This window comes from Monodelphis domestica, chromosome 8 (assembly GCF_027887165.1).
Source record: "Monodelphis domestica isolate mMonDom1 chromosome 8, mMonDom1.pri, whole genome shotgun sequence".
NCBI lineage: Eukaryota > Metazoa > Chordata > Mammalia > Didelphimorphia > Didelphidae > Monodelphis > Monodelphis domestica.
In genome coordinates this window covers 208,016,307-208,032,230 of record NC_077234.1, presented here as the reverse complement: position 1 = coordinate 208,032,230, position 15,924 = coordinate 208,016,307, and the positions used below count along the sequence as shown (strand labels likewise).

The 15,924-nt window shown below is 34.5% G+C and overlaps 1 protein-coding gene across 2 annotated transcripts in view; it reads right to left on the bottom strand.

Moving 5' to 3' along the window:
* Positions 1-15,924, bottom strand: part of GABRG3 (gamma-aminobutyric acid type A receptor subunit gamma3) — a 926,944-nt gene that overhangs the window by 23,532 nt on the left and 887,488 nt on the right. For both annotated transcript variants that reach the window (XM_056807076.1, XM_056807075.1), the window contains one exon: positions 1,882-2,034. In XM_056807076.1, the coding sequence (XP_056663054.1) occupies positions 1,882-2,034 (153 nt within the window). The remainder of the gene's footprint in view (positions 1-1,881; positions 2,035-15,924) is intronic.

Below are 15,924 nucleotides of genomic sequence, written 5' to 3'. Positions count from 1 at the left end.
AAGGTATATTTTGAACTTAGAGGAACTGATTATAGAGCCCATGTTCTTTTTTACTAAACCATAAAGATGTGACTCATAATACATACTATCTCTATAACATCTACAAGTTACTTAAATTCTCAGCTCTCCAGGCAATTTCTTCTTCAATTGAACAAAGGGTGAGCCCAAATTTGTTAAATGCCTATTATGTACATGCAGGTACTGTACTATGCACTGAATTCTCTAAGACCAGAAGTTACTAATCTGCATGAGTAGGAGTGATTTCCATGAGTAGGGAGTTGGTCCCCCAGGTGAAATCATATCCATCCACCCATAAAAAAGAAGAATTTGGAGGATTTATATAAAATACATTAGATGAATGGATCTATGTTACATTTTGTTGTGTTTCAGCATGCCTTGAATTTTTTATTTCCCAAACCACTGTCTTGAGTTTTTGGTTTTATTATGTATTTACTTGAAAAAACACTATATCCAATCTTGGGTTCCACTCTTTATTTGGGAACATAAATGATAATAAATGAAGATCCAAGGCAGTATGGCATGTTGTGAATCTCTTCCACTAATTTTCATCTCTGGAAGATTCCTTTCATGTTAATAGGATCTTAACAGCTTTGTCCAGTGCCCTGAAGAATATTTGTCGATCTCATAAAATCACAATTCACTAAGTTATTGAAGTTCAGAGTTAAATGAACCAAATGATTAACCTCAGATGAAAAATTATTTGAAATAATTTTGATTACTTATACATAAGAGATATATAGCAAATAATGAAATAGCAACAGCTAACATTTACATAGCATTTTAAGTTTTGAAAGGTTATATGTATATGGATCTGGATATCAAACCTTAAAGTGCTATATAAATGCTAGCTATTATTATCATACCATTATTTGCTATCAATTTATATATAAGTAATAAAGTTTACTTATATTACCTTTAAAGTATTGATATATATTTTTCTTATAGTATCACATGATTGCTTATCATATGATTATTGCTTATTAGTAAAACTTTCCAAGTTTGAGAGGAAAAAAAGGCTCTGGATGATAATGTAGTTACTATTAATTTAACATGGAAAAAAATTGTTAACATTTTCCGTTACACAGCAGAGGGATATTCTATCAAATGAGAAATTTAGATTGAGTTTTTGACTTAAAGTACACATCAGTGAATTGTATTCTTTATAGAAAGCAAAGAGAAGGTAATTTGGAAAAATCTAAGGGGAAAAATTCTCTCTCATATCAAAATGCAAGAAAAAATCCTCACCATCATGAAAATACCTGATTTAATTTATGGAGTAGAATGTTGTAAAATTCTACAATTGTATAATCTAAACTCTATGTTAAAGTTCATTTCTATAGTCTGAGGCTAATTGATACTATATGATTATTCTTAAAAATAGTGACCATTATATCTTTCTTGGTACTTTTACATTAAACAAACATTTTTCTTTATTAGAAATTACTTTAACTATATTAGCTTTTTAATCAATAAGAATTTGCATCAAGCCCTATGTGTCCAAATAAACAAATGGATAACTTGCAACTAGGTAAATTAAGTGACATTTCTAAGCCCACCAAGACACAGACATTCTATTTGAAGAAATGAAATGAAAGGCATTCATTTTAAGCATCTTTTGATACCATTCCAGGATTTCTTGTTCCATCTTAACAGAAGTGCTGGGTATTTCAAGTATATAAAGGAACAGTGTAGAGTGTAGACTATTGACCCAGACATAAAAATATTAATTATGGACTAGAGTCTACAAAATTGACTTAATTTATTTTTAAATTGTTTCCCTTCAAAGGAAAGATTTTCTATCCTCTTTCTTTCTATTCAAATAACATAAAATAACATAAACAAAGATGTTTAGAATCTCACCTAAGGCTGTTCTTGCTGGTGTGGCATCCTTTTTAATCCAAAAGGACACCCAGGATAAAACGACTGTTAGGATACAGGGAATATATGTCTGAATAGTGAAGTAGCCCATTCTTCTGCTCAAATCAAAGTAAATAGTCATGACTACATAATCACCTGCAATAAAAAATACATATTGGATAAAGTAAAGTAAATTAAATTTCATGCATCAACAACGAGTTTAATTCAGGCTAGCAAATTTAATTATCACATAATTTTCATTTATTATATAGTATATTGAGCAGTTCATTCTCATTACAAAAGCACATGATTATGTCTTTTACTCAGTCTTTTGATAGAAATACCTGTGTGAATATCCTTTAGATATTTCATCAGGGCATGAAATTGACCCTGGTTTCTCAACAGTGGATTTTAAACTTTGGCAGCGTCTGTCATACTGAAAAGACATTGAATATAACCCCTGGAATAGATTGAGTCTATTTTCTGAGTATCATCCTGAGTATATACAGTGGGTCTTATGAATAGTAGATTGACCACAAGGTTAGGGAAGGAAAAAGGACTCCAAAGAGAGCAAACAAAGAGGAAGAGCTCCAATTAATTTAAGAATACTTATATTAGCTCTTTATGTAGGGAAAAAAACCATTAAACTAAAGGAGTGTTCCTCAATTAGCAAATGGGTAAAGTGATAATAATTGAATAGAATGGAGCACTATTATACTATGCAGGTGAGAGTTTCAGAGAAAGTTGAGAAAATGTATCAACAGATGAAGATGGAAGTGAACAAAATTAGGAGACTATTCCCATGACCTTGATAATAATATGATAAACGTGAACAATTTTTATTAATACTTGATCAAGCCAATAGTCAATAATGTTGTTAGAATAATAATGGTGAATTATGATACTTGCCTCCTGATAGTATGGTGATAGACGGATTGTAAAATCAGAAGCAGATTTTTGGATTGAACTTGTTTTAAAATTGAATATTGTGCTAATCTCCATGACTACTGGCATTTTTCTAGTCAATATGGTCAGTTTATCAGTAGGGTCGATAGCAGAAAATAAGATTGCAACTTGGAAGAACTTGGAAGGTAAGTACAAACTCTCCCAAAGATTAAATAGCATAATCTACAAATTATATCATCTATTAATCAAAATTTACATCCTTATAATACATCCTGAATCAGCAAAAGCCTTCTAGGTGCTGCTGTTGGAGTCTTTTTTGGTCCTAGATCATTTGCATATGTTAATGAACTAACCTGAAGGAGGCCCAGAGAGGAGTTGGTCCATTTCTCAAAAAAACCTCTATAAAAGTGAGACCTCAAACTCCTACCCCTTTCCAACAGCCCCATGCCTGATGCTCCAAACTCCAATCTATGGCTACATGAATAATTCTCTCCTCATTCCCACTGCTACCTATCTCCCTCTTGCCATCTGCCTCTGTACACTTTTCTCTGCTTGTCTTTGTATCTTCTGTGCTTTATTTATTTATTTATTTGTTTTTTTAAACATTTACCTTCTGTCTTAGAATAAATCCTAAGCTTCAATTCCAAGGCAGAAGAGCAATGACGGATAGGCAATTGGGTTAAATGATTTGTCCAGGGTCACCCAGCTAGGAAGTATCTGAGGGCAGATTTGAATTCAGGTTCTCTATCCTCTGAGCAACCTAGCTTCTTCTTGTGCCTTTTGAAAATATGATTGTCGCCCTGTTTATCACTGCTAATCATGACTTTCCCTGGTGAGTACCCAAAGAACTGAATGTCCTTACCTCCATTCTATGATATCACAAATGAATTATAAATTCAGAAGCAATAAGAGAATTTACTCTATTTCAATATCCTTATTTGTTACAATGTTGGTTTTTTCCTCTATTATGGAGAGAATCTAATAGTAAAAAAAAAAAGAAATACTTGATAAGGGGAAAATTAATTAAAATGTAAAAAAGGGACAGAGGGACTAATGAATTTAGATCAAATGAAGTATACACCAAGAAAAGTCATGATGGTGGTAATATAATCCTAAAAATATGGAGGAAACAGTTAACAAAATGTCATAGGATATGGAATATAGCTAACAATAGTAATAATTAAAAAATCATAGATAATATTTAATAATGAAAGTGACTGGAAACATCAATAACTGTCAAAATAGATACCTATTTTATTACTTGTGCAAAATCTTTTTAAGTAGGATTCACATTCATATTTTTAAAGTATCCTTGATGAAAATATGAAAAGGAATAAGGAAGGCTTTGTTTGGGAAATTATTCTCAATTGCTGACTGTGCTTTTGCAGTTACAGAGTTGACTTAAGAAGGCAAAGAACAGAGGAAAGCACTGTGTTTATTCTTTGTTGATAGCAAAAAAAATTTGGATCAGGACAAAAATCAGCTCTAAGGCTACTCCTTTAAGATTTTCTCATGCATACATCAAGATCATAGAGGATTGTTGATAAATATAATCACAGATATAATTATGTTTAATAATCTTCTATTAATGCCAAAGAAGGTATTAAACAGGGGGACTACTTGCCAAAAGTGTTTGCCTTCATAATAAAGTATGTCTGGAAGAAGACTAATACTCTGTTGACTTTAAGGTCAAAGAATGAATAGAAATTTCTTTTAAGAGCTGGAAAAGATATTAGAGGTCATCTAGTCCAAATTTTCATTTTACAGATAAGGAAACGGGCTCTTTAAGGACTAGTGACTTGTGCCAGGTACCACTGGGACAAAATGACACAGCTGTGGTTTGAACCCAAGGTCCCTGGCTCACAGTCCTGGATTCTTTCTGGATTATGCTTCCTATTAGAAACTGGAGCTCATTGAACTTCTGAAAGGGAAGTCACTTTCTCAAGGTCACATAGCTAGTTAAATGTCCAAGTTGAGATTTAAACTTTAAACATTAAGAAAAAAATTTGTGAGGCCCTTTTCAGTAAGATATAAAATGATCAGCCAAATAATTCATACATAATTATTTTTATAAGAAGCAACTAGGAGGTACACTAGAAAGAACACAGCCTGAAGTTCAGAAGGGCCCAAGTTCAAGTCTAGCATCAGATAGGCTTAAAAACTGTATCACTTTGAATAATTCCATTAACCTTAGTCTTCCTCAGTTTCCTCAACTATAAAATGAAGATATGACAGAGGACACTTCACATAGTTGTTATAAATATCAAATGAGAGAATGTCTGTAAAGATCTTAGCTTAGTGCCTGGCGTATAGTAGGTGCTTTATAAATGTTTTTTTCTTTTTCTCCCTTCCCCCTAAATGAATTGTTCATACAATAACATTCAATTTCTTGGCTAGGTGACTGAATTAGTCCATTGGCACATTGATTTGGGATGGGCTTGGAAAGCAGACAGTGAATTGGGTCTATAATTGAGGAGTGATACTAGTAATAGTGCACAAATGGAAGTTAATCTCAGATAAAAGGTCTGGGGTAATGGTAGAGATGGGAGGAAAGGCTTCCCACTGAAAATGGGAAGCCAAGAGGCAAAAGTGAAGAAAAACAAAACAAAACAACCTTCCAAATATTGTGGCAGTCATTGCAAATTCATGGAGTTAGGAGATTTAATGGGAGATGTAAGGACAGCAGGTAGTCTGGAATGCATGGAGGGTAACATAAGACTAAAGAGACTGGACAGGTAAGAAAGAGCATGTTGTGAAAATTTTTCTAGGATTTAATATTTTGTCTTAGGTAATAGGGAGCTACGGGAGTTTATTAAGTTTTGGGAAAGGGGTAACATTCTGATCTGTGCTATAGGAAAATTCCAAGTAGAGGATAGATAGTAGTGGGGAGACATGTTATATAAATAGACTGATTAAAAGACTATCACAAAAGTCCAAACAAGAGGAAAGGAAAGCCTAAGATAGGGTGGTGTCTGTATAGAGGAGACATATAGGAGAAGTACAACAAATTTTAAAATCACAAAATTTGGCAGAAGACAGGAAATGTTAGGTGATTATACTTAATAAGTCTATTAATGAGGTCATATTATAATATAATAGTTATATATTATATTATATTAAGTAGCATGATATATTATATGAATATAAGGTCTAAATATATAAAAAGATGAAATACATAATAATTATACTATAATGTAATAAGTTTAATAATTCTGTCAGTCAACAAGCATTTATCACACATTTACCTTATGTCAAACATACTGTGTTAAACAAAGAAAGCCAATAACAGTACCCCTGACCCAATACAAGCTATGCAAAGTGTAAATAGAAGGAAAACTCGGAGGGAAGGCAATAGCAGTGGGGGAAATCAAGGTTACCCAATAGATGAGATCACAGATCATAGAAGTATTGATGTTAACTTGATATGAATATCTTAAATGACGGTATATTACTGAAAATGAGGTTTGTGATTCAAAGCACTTCTATTTACCACCAATGAATATGCTTCAAATTATAGACAGTGGATTCTGAAGATTTCCAAAATGAGAATCTCCAAATGGTCTGAGTAACCACAATATGACTGCAATATCTTTAACCTGGTTCAAAATGATTTGTTAGAAGAGCACACATACTTTACTTTCCATTATGTAAATCTGAATATATTTATTGGGAATTTAGCACTAATGTTTTCTAGTTGTTATTTATTCAATTTAGCCATTCCTTTATTTTCAACTCTTTGTGACCCCTGGAACAGAGCTATTTATGGGGTTTTCTTGGTAAGTATGCTGGAGTGGTTTGCCATTTCCTTCTCCAGTGGATCCAGTGGATCCTTTTTCTCAGGCAGTTAGAGATTATATGATTTGCTCAGGGTCCCACAGCCAGGAAGCATCTGAAGCCATATTTGAACTAAGGAAATTTAGTTTCCTGTCTTTAGTCTTGATGCTTTATCCACTATCACTTTATCCACCTAGTTGTCCTAATTTTACAGTTATTACATACTATTTTATCTTGGAATTGTAGGGATTAAAAATTGATGATTTGACTTAAATATATGAAAATTATAAAAAATTGTGGTCGCAGATTCAAAATATTATTGCTCAAAGTTGAAATGACCTTTAATAGCTTTTATTTATAAAAGAGGGAGAAAGAGTGAAAGTAGAGAAATACAAAAGATAGAGAATATATTTTAGCCTAACTAAATATTGCTCTGTTCAGGGTTGGAGGAGATAAGACTGAGGAGACTCTAAATGAACACTATAATGCAAACTCCAACAACAGGGAAATGGGTTCGAGTCAAGAACACATGTGATAACCAGTGGAATCATGCGTCGGCTATGGGAGAGGGAAAGGCAGGGGGGGGGGGGAGGAAAAGAAAACGATCTTTGTTTCCAGTGAATAATGTATGAAAACGACCAAATAAAATAATATTAAAAAAAATAAATATTGCTCTGTTGCTTGATTCAGCCAGGACTTTTTGACCTTCAACTAGAATTAAACACTTTCCAGAAGACAGGAAGAGAAAGCCAATTATTTACTTATCCAAGTTCCCTTCAAGAGACAGGTCAAGATAATGACTCAACATGAAGGTGACTCCTGAGGCTGACTTTTTTCCTTGAGCCAAACTCCTTCTGAAAGCTGACTTCCTTCTTGAAGTTGAACTTCCTTGAAGCTTACCTCTTCAGCCCCATAAATTCAGAGCTTTTTATAGTGTCCCTTCCCCTCTTCACAGGGGCCAATTACAGCTTCCAAGTTGCCCAGCACTGCCCAAGGGGGCAGTGTCTGTGGGATCCACTTCTCACCTTCTAGAGGTGTGAATTTTCATCAAAAGGGTTCACAGTTTCCTGACTGAGTTTATGAGGGTGTGAATTCTCTAAGTGGTTTGTGAACTCCTCCACCTAGTTCAAACTTATATTTATTCAATCAAAAGGTAGACAAAGGAGAGTTAAAGTAGGAGTTAACCAAAGTGTTAACTCCAACTAGGCAAAGAGAATAAAGGATTCCCTTTTTACAAGTATAAACTCAGAATAGACAAAGAGAACAAAGAATTTCCTTTTCACAGACTTAAAGGAGGAAATTGAGTTCAAATTATCCCAGTTTTAGATATAGAAGAGACATGAGAGATAATTCAGTCCAATCTCCTTTATTTGTCAATATGGGACCTGAACCTCATACAAATTTTTTAAAACTGACCTAAAGAAATAGCCTTTAGATTTGCAGTCATATATCCAGGACAATATTTGCAACAAAATAAACAAAAAAAAAAAAACTGTCACAAGGGGAAACTTGGTATCATTAAAAACATTGCACAATTTTAACATAAATCTACTCTGGCTCCATACTTTCACCCTCCTTTTTCAGTTTTGGGCCTAACTTATTATCTTTCTCTAGGGCCTGTCCCAGAAAAAAAAATACATTCTGTAAAGAACTAATTCTTAAAACTTTCTTCACCAAATTAAGTACAACTTTCCAAATACTTCATGTTTAGGAACTCAATAGTTAGAAGACATATAATTTTCGAGAGCTAAATTCAACAATCATGTTTGCTTTTGAAAGTTATAAAATAAGTATAAAATTTTACTTTAGATACCTTCCAACTCCATGCCTATTTCAAGAGAGACATTCTTTCAAGAAAAAAAAAAGCTTAATAGGACTTACCTTAACACTGACCTGGAGATAGAAATAAGTTAAATAAGTTAGAGATGTCTCAACTTGTGTTGCTCAGTTTTCATTTCACAGAAGGAATTAAACTTTCATTATTCCTTCTACATAATTCCCCTTATAATTTGCCTAAAGGCATGGCCAAATTACTCATATTCCTCTCACACTTTAAAGAATCTAATCAAATCAATCCATGCAAATGCATTCACTGATTATGAATTCTCTGCTTATGATCTCAGGACCGCTTTTAGCACTGAGTTCCCTCAGGCAGAATTTTCACTTTAGTACAGAAACTAACACATGATGTGGCATTCCAAATGTCTTATGAATGAAAATGATAGAGCTTCTATTTGATTGTTAGAAGATACAGAACAGTCCTCATAAAAGTTGGAAGCTGATGAAATCCACAGGCTTATCAAGAATAATAATCATAATAAAACATAATATTACAGGCAAGAATTTGATGAATTTACTTAATTCAGCTTCTGGTTAGAAAAATCTCAATTCTATATACATACTCTCCTTTCCTCTTCTGTAATCAAAAAGAGAATGAAGGGCAGATTTCAAATTCTATGATAGGTTCTGGTCCTTGTAGATGCAAAGGCAAACATGAAAAATAATCCTTGCCCTCAAGGAAGTTAAATTTTACTGGAGTAGGGCTAGACAATATGCAAACATAGGACATACAGGCTAATTTGAAAAGAAAGGAGAAAGGACTGCCAATGAAGGGAATTAAGAATGAATTTTCATAGGTGATGTCACTTGAAGGTCTATGAAGTAAGTCTTGAAGGAAGATAGGAAAAGATGAGGTTGGGGTAGAGATGGACTGGATGCTAGATATTTAGGAAAGCTTGCACAAGCATTAGATTCAAGAAGCTGCTTACAGGAATTAAGCAGGCCAGTTTTCCTGGAAACTAAAGTAAACTAAAAGATGTATTAATAAGGCTGGAAAGGTTGTATTGAACCAGTCCATGAGGAGCTTTAACTGCCCTTCATAAATGTAATTTTTAAAATCTTTATTCTGTAGGCAACTGAAAGTCAATGGAGGACCTTGGGAGAGATAGTTAGGGTTGGACTTATTCTTTAGGAAGATGAAATTTTTTTGTAGATGTATACTTTGAAAGCCAAGCCAGCAGTTTCTCAGAGGAGGAGGTCCTTCTGTCTAGAGTGTGGTAATTCAGTCAGATAAATGATAAGAGGCACCTGTATTTTCAATCCATGTCAGGCATCACACAATGATCTGCCGTGGCACAGAGATTGGTTTATTTTATAGGTTCAGTGAGTACATGCTTATCTGGCACACAATCATTTTTCAACATACACGTTTCCATAGAACCTAACAACAGAGACAAAGCCTAAGTAGATAGTCAATGAAACATTGTTGCTACAACAAAGATTGAGATAAGTGACATGAGTAGGGCAATCTGGAGGTTAGTCCCACCTGACCTAGGGATTGACCAGTTAGGAGGAATCATTGTTACTTTTAGTCAGCTTTCATAATCAATCACAATTACTAAAACATTTCATAGCTAGATACAGGGTTAAAGGGTAATTTAAAACAGACCAAAATTGAGATTTTCCTCAATTTCCAAGTTGCATATTTCTTGTGCTTGATTCAGGTACTTGGCAAGGTTTCTTGGTTGTTATGTAACAAATCAGTGGAGTGTGTCCTGTAGACCTAGGCTTGAAGCTGATTTATATTCTTGGCTTTCCTGGCTTGTAATGGAAGTGAATGTAACTTTATGGAGAGGGAAAGGGGGGGAGGGTAATGGGTAATAATCTTTGGGTTTTAATTCTGTGAATATAATCTTTTAAGGTAATAATCTGGGGGGATTAAAGTGGGATATATGTGTGTTAACCCTATCAGTATTTGCTCTCATATTATTTCTCCTGTATTAGGGAGAGAACAATAATCATAATTTCATTAGTAAGGAATGTTAGTGGGAGAAGTCACACAGAAAGGGGTTAAGTGTGTGCCTTATTTTCTGGGGACTGCTTTGCAGTCTCCATTTCCCCAAGCTGTGACTCTGTCAGACAGCAGGGGTATGATGTCTCTCCACATGTACAGAAAAAAAAAGAAAAGCTAGGTATCCAGTTAGGTAACTCTTGTTATAATTAATATCAACCAACAAATCAATAGGCATTTATTAAATAACTGGCAGATTTTTATTACATGCTAAGGATACAAAAATAAAGAAATAAAAAGAAATAGTTCCTTTCTTCTAATTCAGATGAGAGGTGAACAGGGCATGAATTAGAGTAAAAAATACAAATAAAACAGTAGCAATAATAAAAATATTAATCAAAAAAATAACTAACATTTATATAGTGATTTAAAATTTCAAAAATGCTAATACATATGTTTTCTCATGATGGCCTTATTTATATAGAGAAGGTGGGAAATAGGAGATATTGTGGAGACATGATAACTGATTATTTAAAAGGGCTAAAGAGAAGGTGATGACTGATATTGTGACCAAGATAAACAGAAGGGTAGTGGAGCTCACAATACAAATTAGAAAATTTGGCGGATATAGGAAGCAAGATAATTCCATTTCAGACATGTTGATTTTTAGATACTTGTCGGTATCATTGACCAGCTGTCAGTGATATGGAAAAGGAGATCAGAAGAGCAACTACAAATAGATATTTTAATTTGAGAGGAATTTGCACAGAGACAAATTTTAATAACTGAAGTCATGAGCCAATGAAATCACTAAAGGAAATCATAGAGAGGGAAGAGAAAAGCACTCAGGGCAGAAGATCTAGGGGAATGTCTTTCAACATATGGGAGAAAAACAATTACTCCAAGAAATCATTTTTATCGCCTGGTATCCCAAGAGGTATCCCATTGCCTTAGTCAAAAATGTTGGAGATGTTTTATTTGATCTAGTACCAAATATTCAGCAAGTTTGGAGTTTACCACCAACTGCAAATATGAGAAAAGAAGTAATATCCTTTACTTGGAGACCAGATTGGAAAAAAAAAATGTTCTTTACTTTTGTGACACCAAGAAAGTTATTTTATTTATTTCGGAAAAGCCTAAAAGCGTGTGCTTTTTTTTTTTGCCCTAGTGAATATGCCTATTACTTGCAATGCCTATTACATTTACCCATATTACATACATCCATGCCATCCACTATGGAATAAATGAAGAAAACAGTTTTTAACACTTTTATAATACTGAGTACAAGTCAAATATACTTTTACCTAAACTACCTGAATTACCAAAATAAAGCCCCAATGGAAAAAAAATACAATGAATAAAAACTAGATGAATCTCTAATTCATGGTAGAGGTAAAAAACCTGGATGATCACCTAGCAAAAGATATTGAAGAGTAGTCAGATTGGCTGACTTCTCTTTTGCTAACTGAAGATTCTATATTGATATACCTTTTTTTAAAACATTATTTTTATTTATATATCTTTAACAAAAACCCTTTACCTTCTATCTCAGAATCAATACTGTATATTGATTCCAAGGAAGAACAATAAGGGCTAGGTAATTGCAGTTAAATGACTTGCCCAGGGTCACTCATTTAGGTATTATCTGAGGCCACATAAAGCCAGACTCTCTCATCTCTAAGACTGACTCTCTATCAATTGAGCCACTTATCAGCTACTGATATATCTTAATGAGGGTCTTATTTTATTTAGATCATAGAATTATTCACTTCTATACAATGGAATAAAAGACGTCAAAAAGATATATGTGTGGGGCATTTATGTATGAATTGAATCCCTGTCTCTGATCTTTCCTCTAAGTTATTTATATATGGTAATAACAGCAGTAAAGCTTAGAGCCTGAGCTAAGAGGGTGGCTTAATAGCAGCAAAGCTGAAACCACACTGACAATTCTTTCAAAACAATCTTTAAAAAGTATTTCAGGAGGCAGTGTCAAGATGGCAGCCTAGAAGGAGCAGAAGTTCAGACATCTGAAAACCCTTCCTTACCAATCCCAAACTGAATGCTCCTAGGGGACTAAAAACCAAACTTAACAACAAGACAGAGCCAAGGAACCCTTCTGCTGGACTTAATGCAAAAGGTATGTCTCCCCCCCCCCCAAAAGCTGGAATCCGAGAACACTGAGTTTAAGGGGAAGACAGAAGGAACATTCCAGGACCCATTCCCCCATCCCACCCAAGGCACTGAGATTCCAAGAGCAGCAGGAACTTCTAACCAGGCAAAGGTGCTGGTCTGAAGGGCAAATCTTGAGAGCAGGTCTGGCCAGTTCAGAGCATCCAACACAGACAGCAGGGAAGGAGCCAGAGAGGGAGCATAGATCTGGCAGCCTGGCCAGAGCTTTGGAGATCCTCCATATTTGCTCCAGCCTTCCAGGAAGTTTAGGACACAGAGCACACACAGCCCAACTAAGCCAAACTTAATCCTATCAAAAGCCTCCAGAGGACAGGGAAGCTCAAACCCCCAACAACCCTCCCCCGGAGACTACACCAAGAGATCTTCTGTCAAAGCTCCAAGAGACTGATAGAAGCCCCCAAAAAACAAAAAAATGAGAGGAACAAGAAACAGACAAATATGGGGAGTAAATAAGGGGGGAATTTGAGCAAACAACAGAAAAAGAAGAAAGAAACTACAATAGACAGTTTCTACTAAGCAAATGAAACAGAAGGGGAGAGATCAGCAAACGATAAATCAGAAATCCAAGTGAATTGGATACAGGCTATGGAAGAACTCAAAACACATCTAAGAGAGGCTGAAGACAATTGGGAAAAGAACTTAAAAATTAAGATAAGTCATCTGGAAACAGAGGCACTTGAACTAAAATGAGAAAATAGTGTCTTGAAAGCCAAAATCAACCAGGTGGAAAATGGAGATGAAAGATGAGGCAAAGGAGTTGAAAGACGAAGTAAAGAGGATGAAAGACAATCTTCAAAGGAAATCAGACCAGAAGGAAAAGGATGACCAAAAAGCCAGAGATGAAATCCAATCTTTAAGAACCAGAATACAACAACTGGAATTAAGTGACCTCACAAGGCAGCAGGACACTATAAAACAAAACAAAAAGAATGAAAATTTTGAGGAAAATGTGAAAGATCTCATTCACAAAACAGACGATTTAGAAAATTGTTCAAGAAGAGACAATTTAAGAATCATTGGACTACCAGAAGACCACAAGAAAAGAAAAAGCCTGGACATAATATTAGAGGAAATTATGCAGGAAAACTGTCCTGATATCCTAGAACAAGAAGGGAAAGTGGAGATAGAAAGAATCCACAGATCACCCCCTGTATTTAATCCCCAATTTAAAACACCAAGAAATGTTACAGCCAAATTCAAAAACTATCAGATCAAACAAAAGACATTATAAGCTGCCAAGAATAAGCCATTCAGATACCATGGAAACATGGTGAGGATAACACAGGCTGCATACACACTGAAGGACCAAAAGGCATGGAATATGATATTCTGGAAAGTAAAGGCACTAGGTCTACAACCAAGAATAAAATACCCATCAAAACTGACTATATTCTTAGAGGGGAAAGTATAGTCATTCAACAAAATAGAAGAATTCCAAGCATTCATAAAGAAAAGGCCAGAACTGAATAGAAAATTTGATGTCCAAGCACAGAACTCAAGAGAATAGTCAAAAGGTAATTTTAAAAAGAGGGGAAAAAACAAAACAAAACAAAACAACAACAAAAAGTTTTTAAGAGACTCAATAAGTTAAAATGATACATATCCCTATAAGAAAAGAGGTCACTGGTAACTCTTAAAAACTGTTGCTATCACCTGGGCAGCTAGAAGAATTACACTTAGAGGAACAGTGACAAACTGTATAGGATGAAAGGACAAGACACAAATAAGTATATAGATATATGCATGCATAAATACATATACGTGTATGTGTGTATATATATATATATATATATATATATATACAACCAGAGCTAAAAAAAGAGGTTAATAATAAAAGAAATGAGAAAAGAAACAAATGGGGGTAAATTTATATGTCACAAAGAAGCTCATGGTGGGAGGGGGGAGAACATCAATATACTGGAAGGGTAAAGAGGTTGGAGATAGGAGATACTCAACTCTTATGTGCTTTGAAACTGACCCAAAGAGGGAAGAACAATCCAATCCATTGGGGAAGATAATAGATTTGCACCCTATAGGGGAGTAGAAGGGTAACAAAAGGACTGGTGGGGAGGGAAGCAGTACAAGGAAGGGAGAGGTTGAGGGGGGAATTTTAAAAAGACTACAGGGGAAAATAAGGAAGGGAATAAGAAGGGAGGGGATAGAAAGGGAAGTAAAATAAGGGTAGGAATTAGGGGGACTGATTATAAACAAACACTGGTGAAGAAGGAAATAGCGAAAGAAGAAAAGGTAGGACCAGGAGTAGAAATCAAAATGCTGGGAAATACACAGCTAGTAATCATAACTCTGAATGTAAATGGAATGAACTCACCCATAAAACGCAAGTGAAAAGCAGAGTGGATTAGAATCCAAAATCCTACCATATGCTGTCTGCAAGAAACACACATGAGGAAGGTAGATACGCATAGGGTGAAAGTAAGAGGATGGAGCCAAATCTATTGGGCATCAACTGATAAAAAGAAGGCAGGAGTCACAATCATGATATCTGACAAATCCAAAGTAAAAATAAATCTAGTTAAAAGAGATAGAGAAGGTAATTACATCCTGATAAAAGGCAGTGTAGACAACGAGGAAATATCTGTACTCAATATATATGCACCACATGGCAGAGCATCCAAATTTCTAAAGGAGAAACTAGAGGAGCTAAAGGATCAAATAGATAGAAAAACTATACTAGTGGGAGATCTGAACCTTCCTCTATCCGAATTAGATAAATCAAACCAAAAAATAAATAGGAAAGAGGTGAGAGAAGCAAATAAAATCTTAGAAAAATTAGAGTTAGTAGACGTGGAGAAAAATAAATAGGGACAAAAAGGAATACACCTTCTTTTCAGCAGCACATGGTACATTCACAAAATTGACCATGTATTAGGGCACAAAATCATTGCAAACATGTGCAAAAGGGCAGAAATAATAAATGCAACCTTCTCAGACCACAAAGCTATAAAAATAATAATTACTAAAGGTACATGGAGAGATAAATCAAAAATTAATTGGAAATTAAACAATATGATTCTCTGAAACCGGCCAGTTAAAGAACAAATCGTAGAAACAATTAATAACTTCATTGAAGAAAATGAAAATGGTGAGACATTCTTTCAAAACCTATGGGATGCAAGCAAAGAAGTACTCAGGGGGAAATTTATATCCTTGAGTTCATATATCAACAAATTAAGAAGGGCAGGCGTCAATGAATTGGGCATGCAAATTAAAAAACTAGAAAGTGAATAAATTAAAGGTCCTCAGATGAAGACTAAATTTGAGATCCTAAAAGTCAAAGGAGAAATTAATAAAATTGAAAGTCAAAGAACTTTTTATTTAATAAATAAGACAAGAAGCTGGCACTTTGAAAAAATAAATAAAAT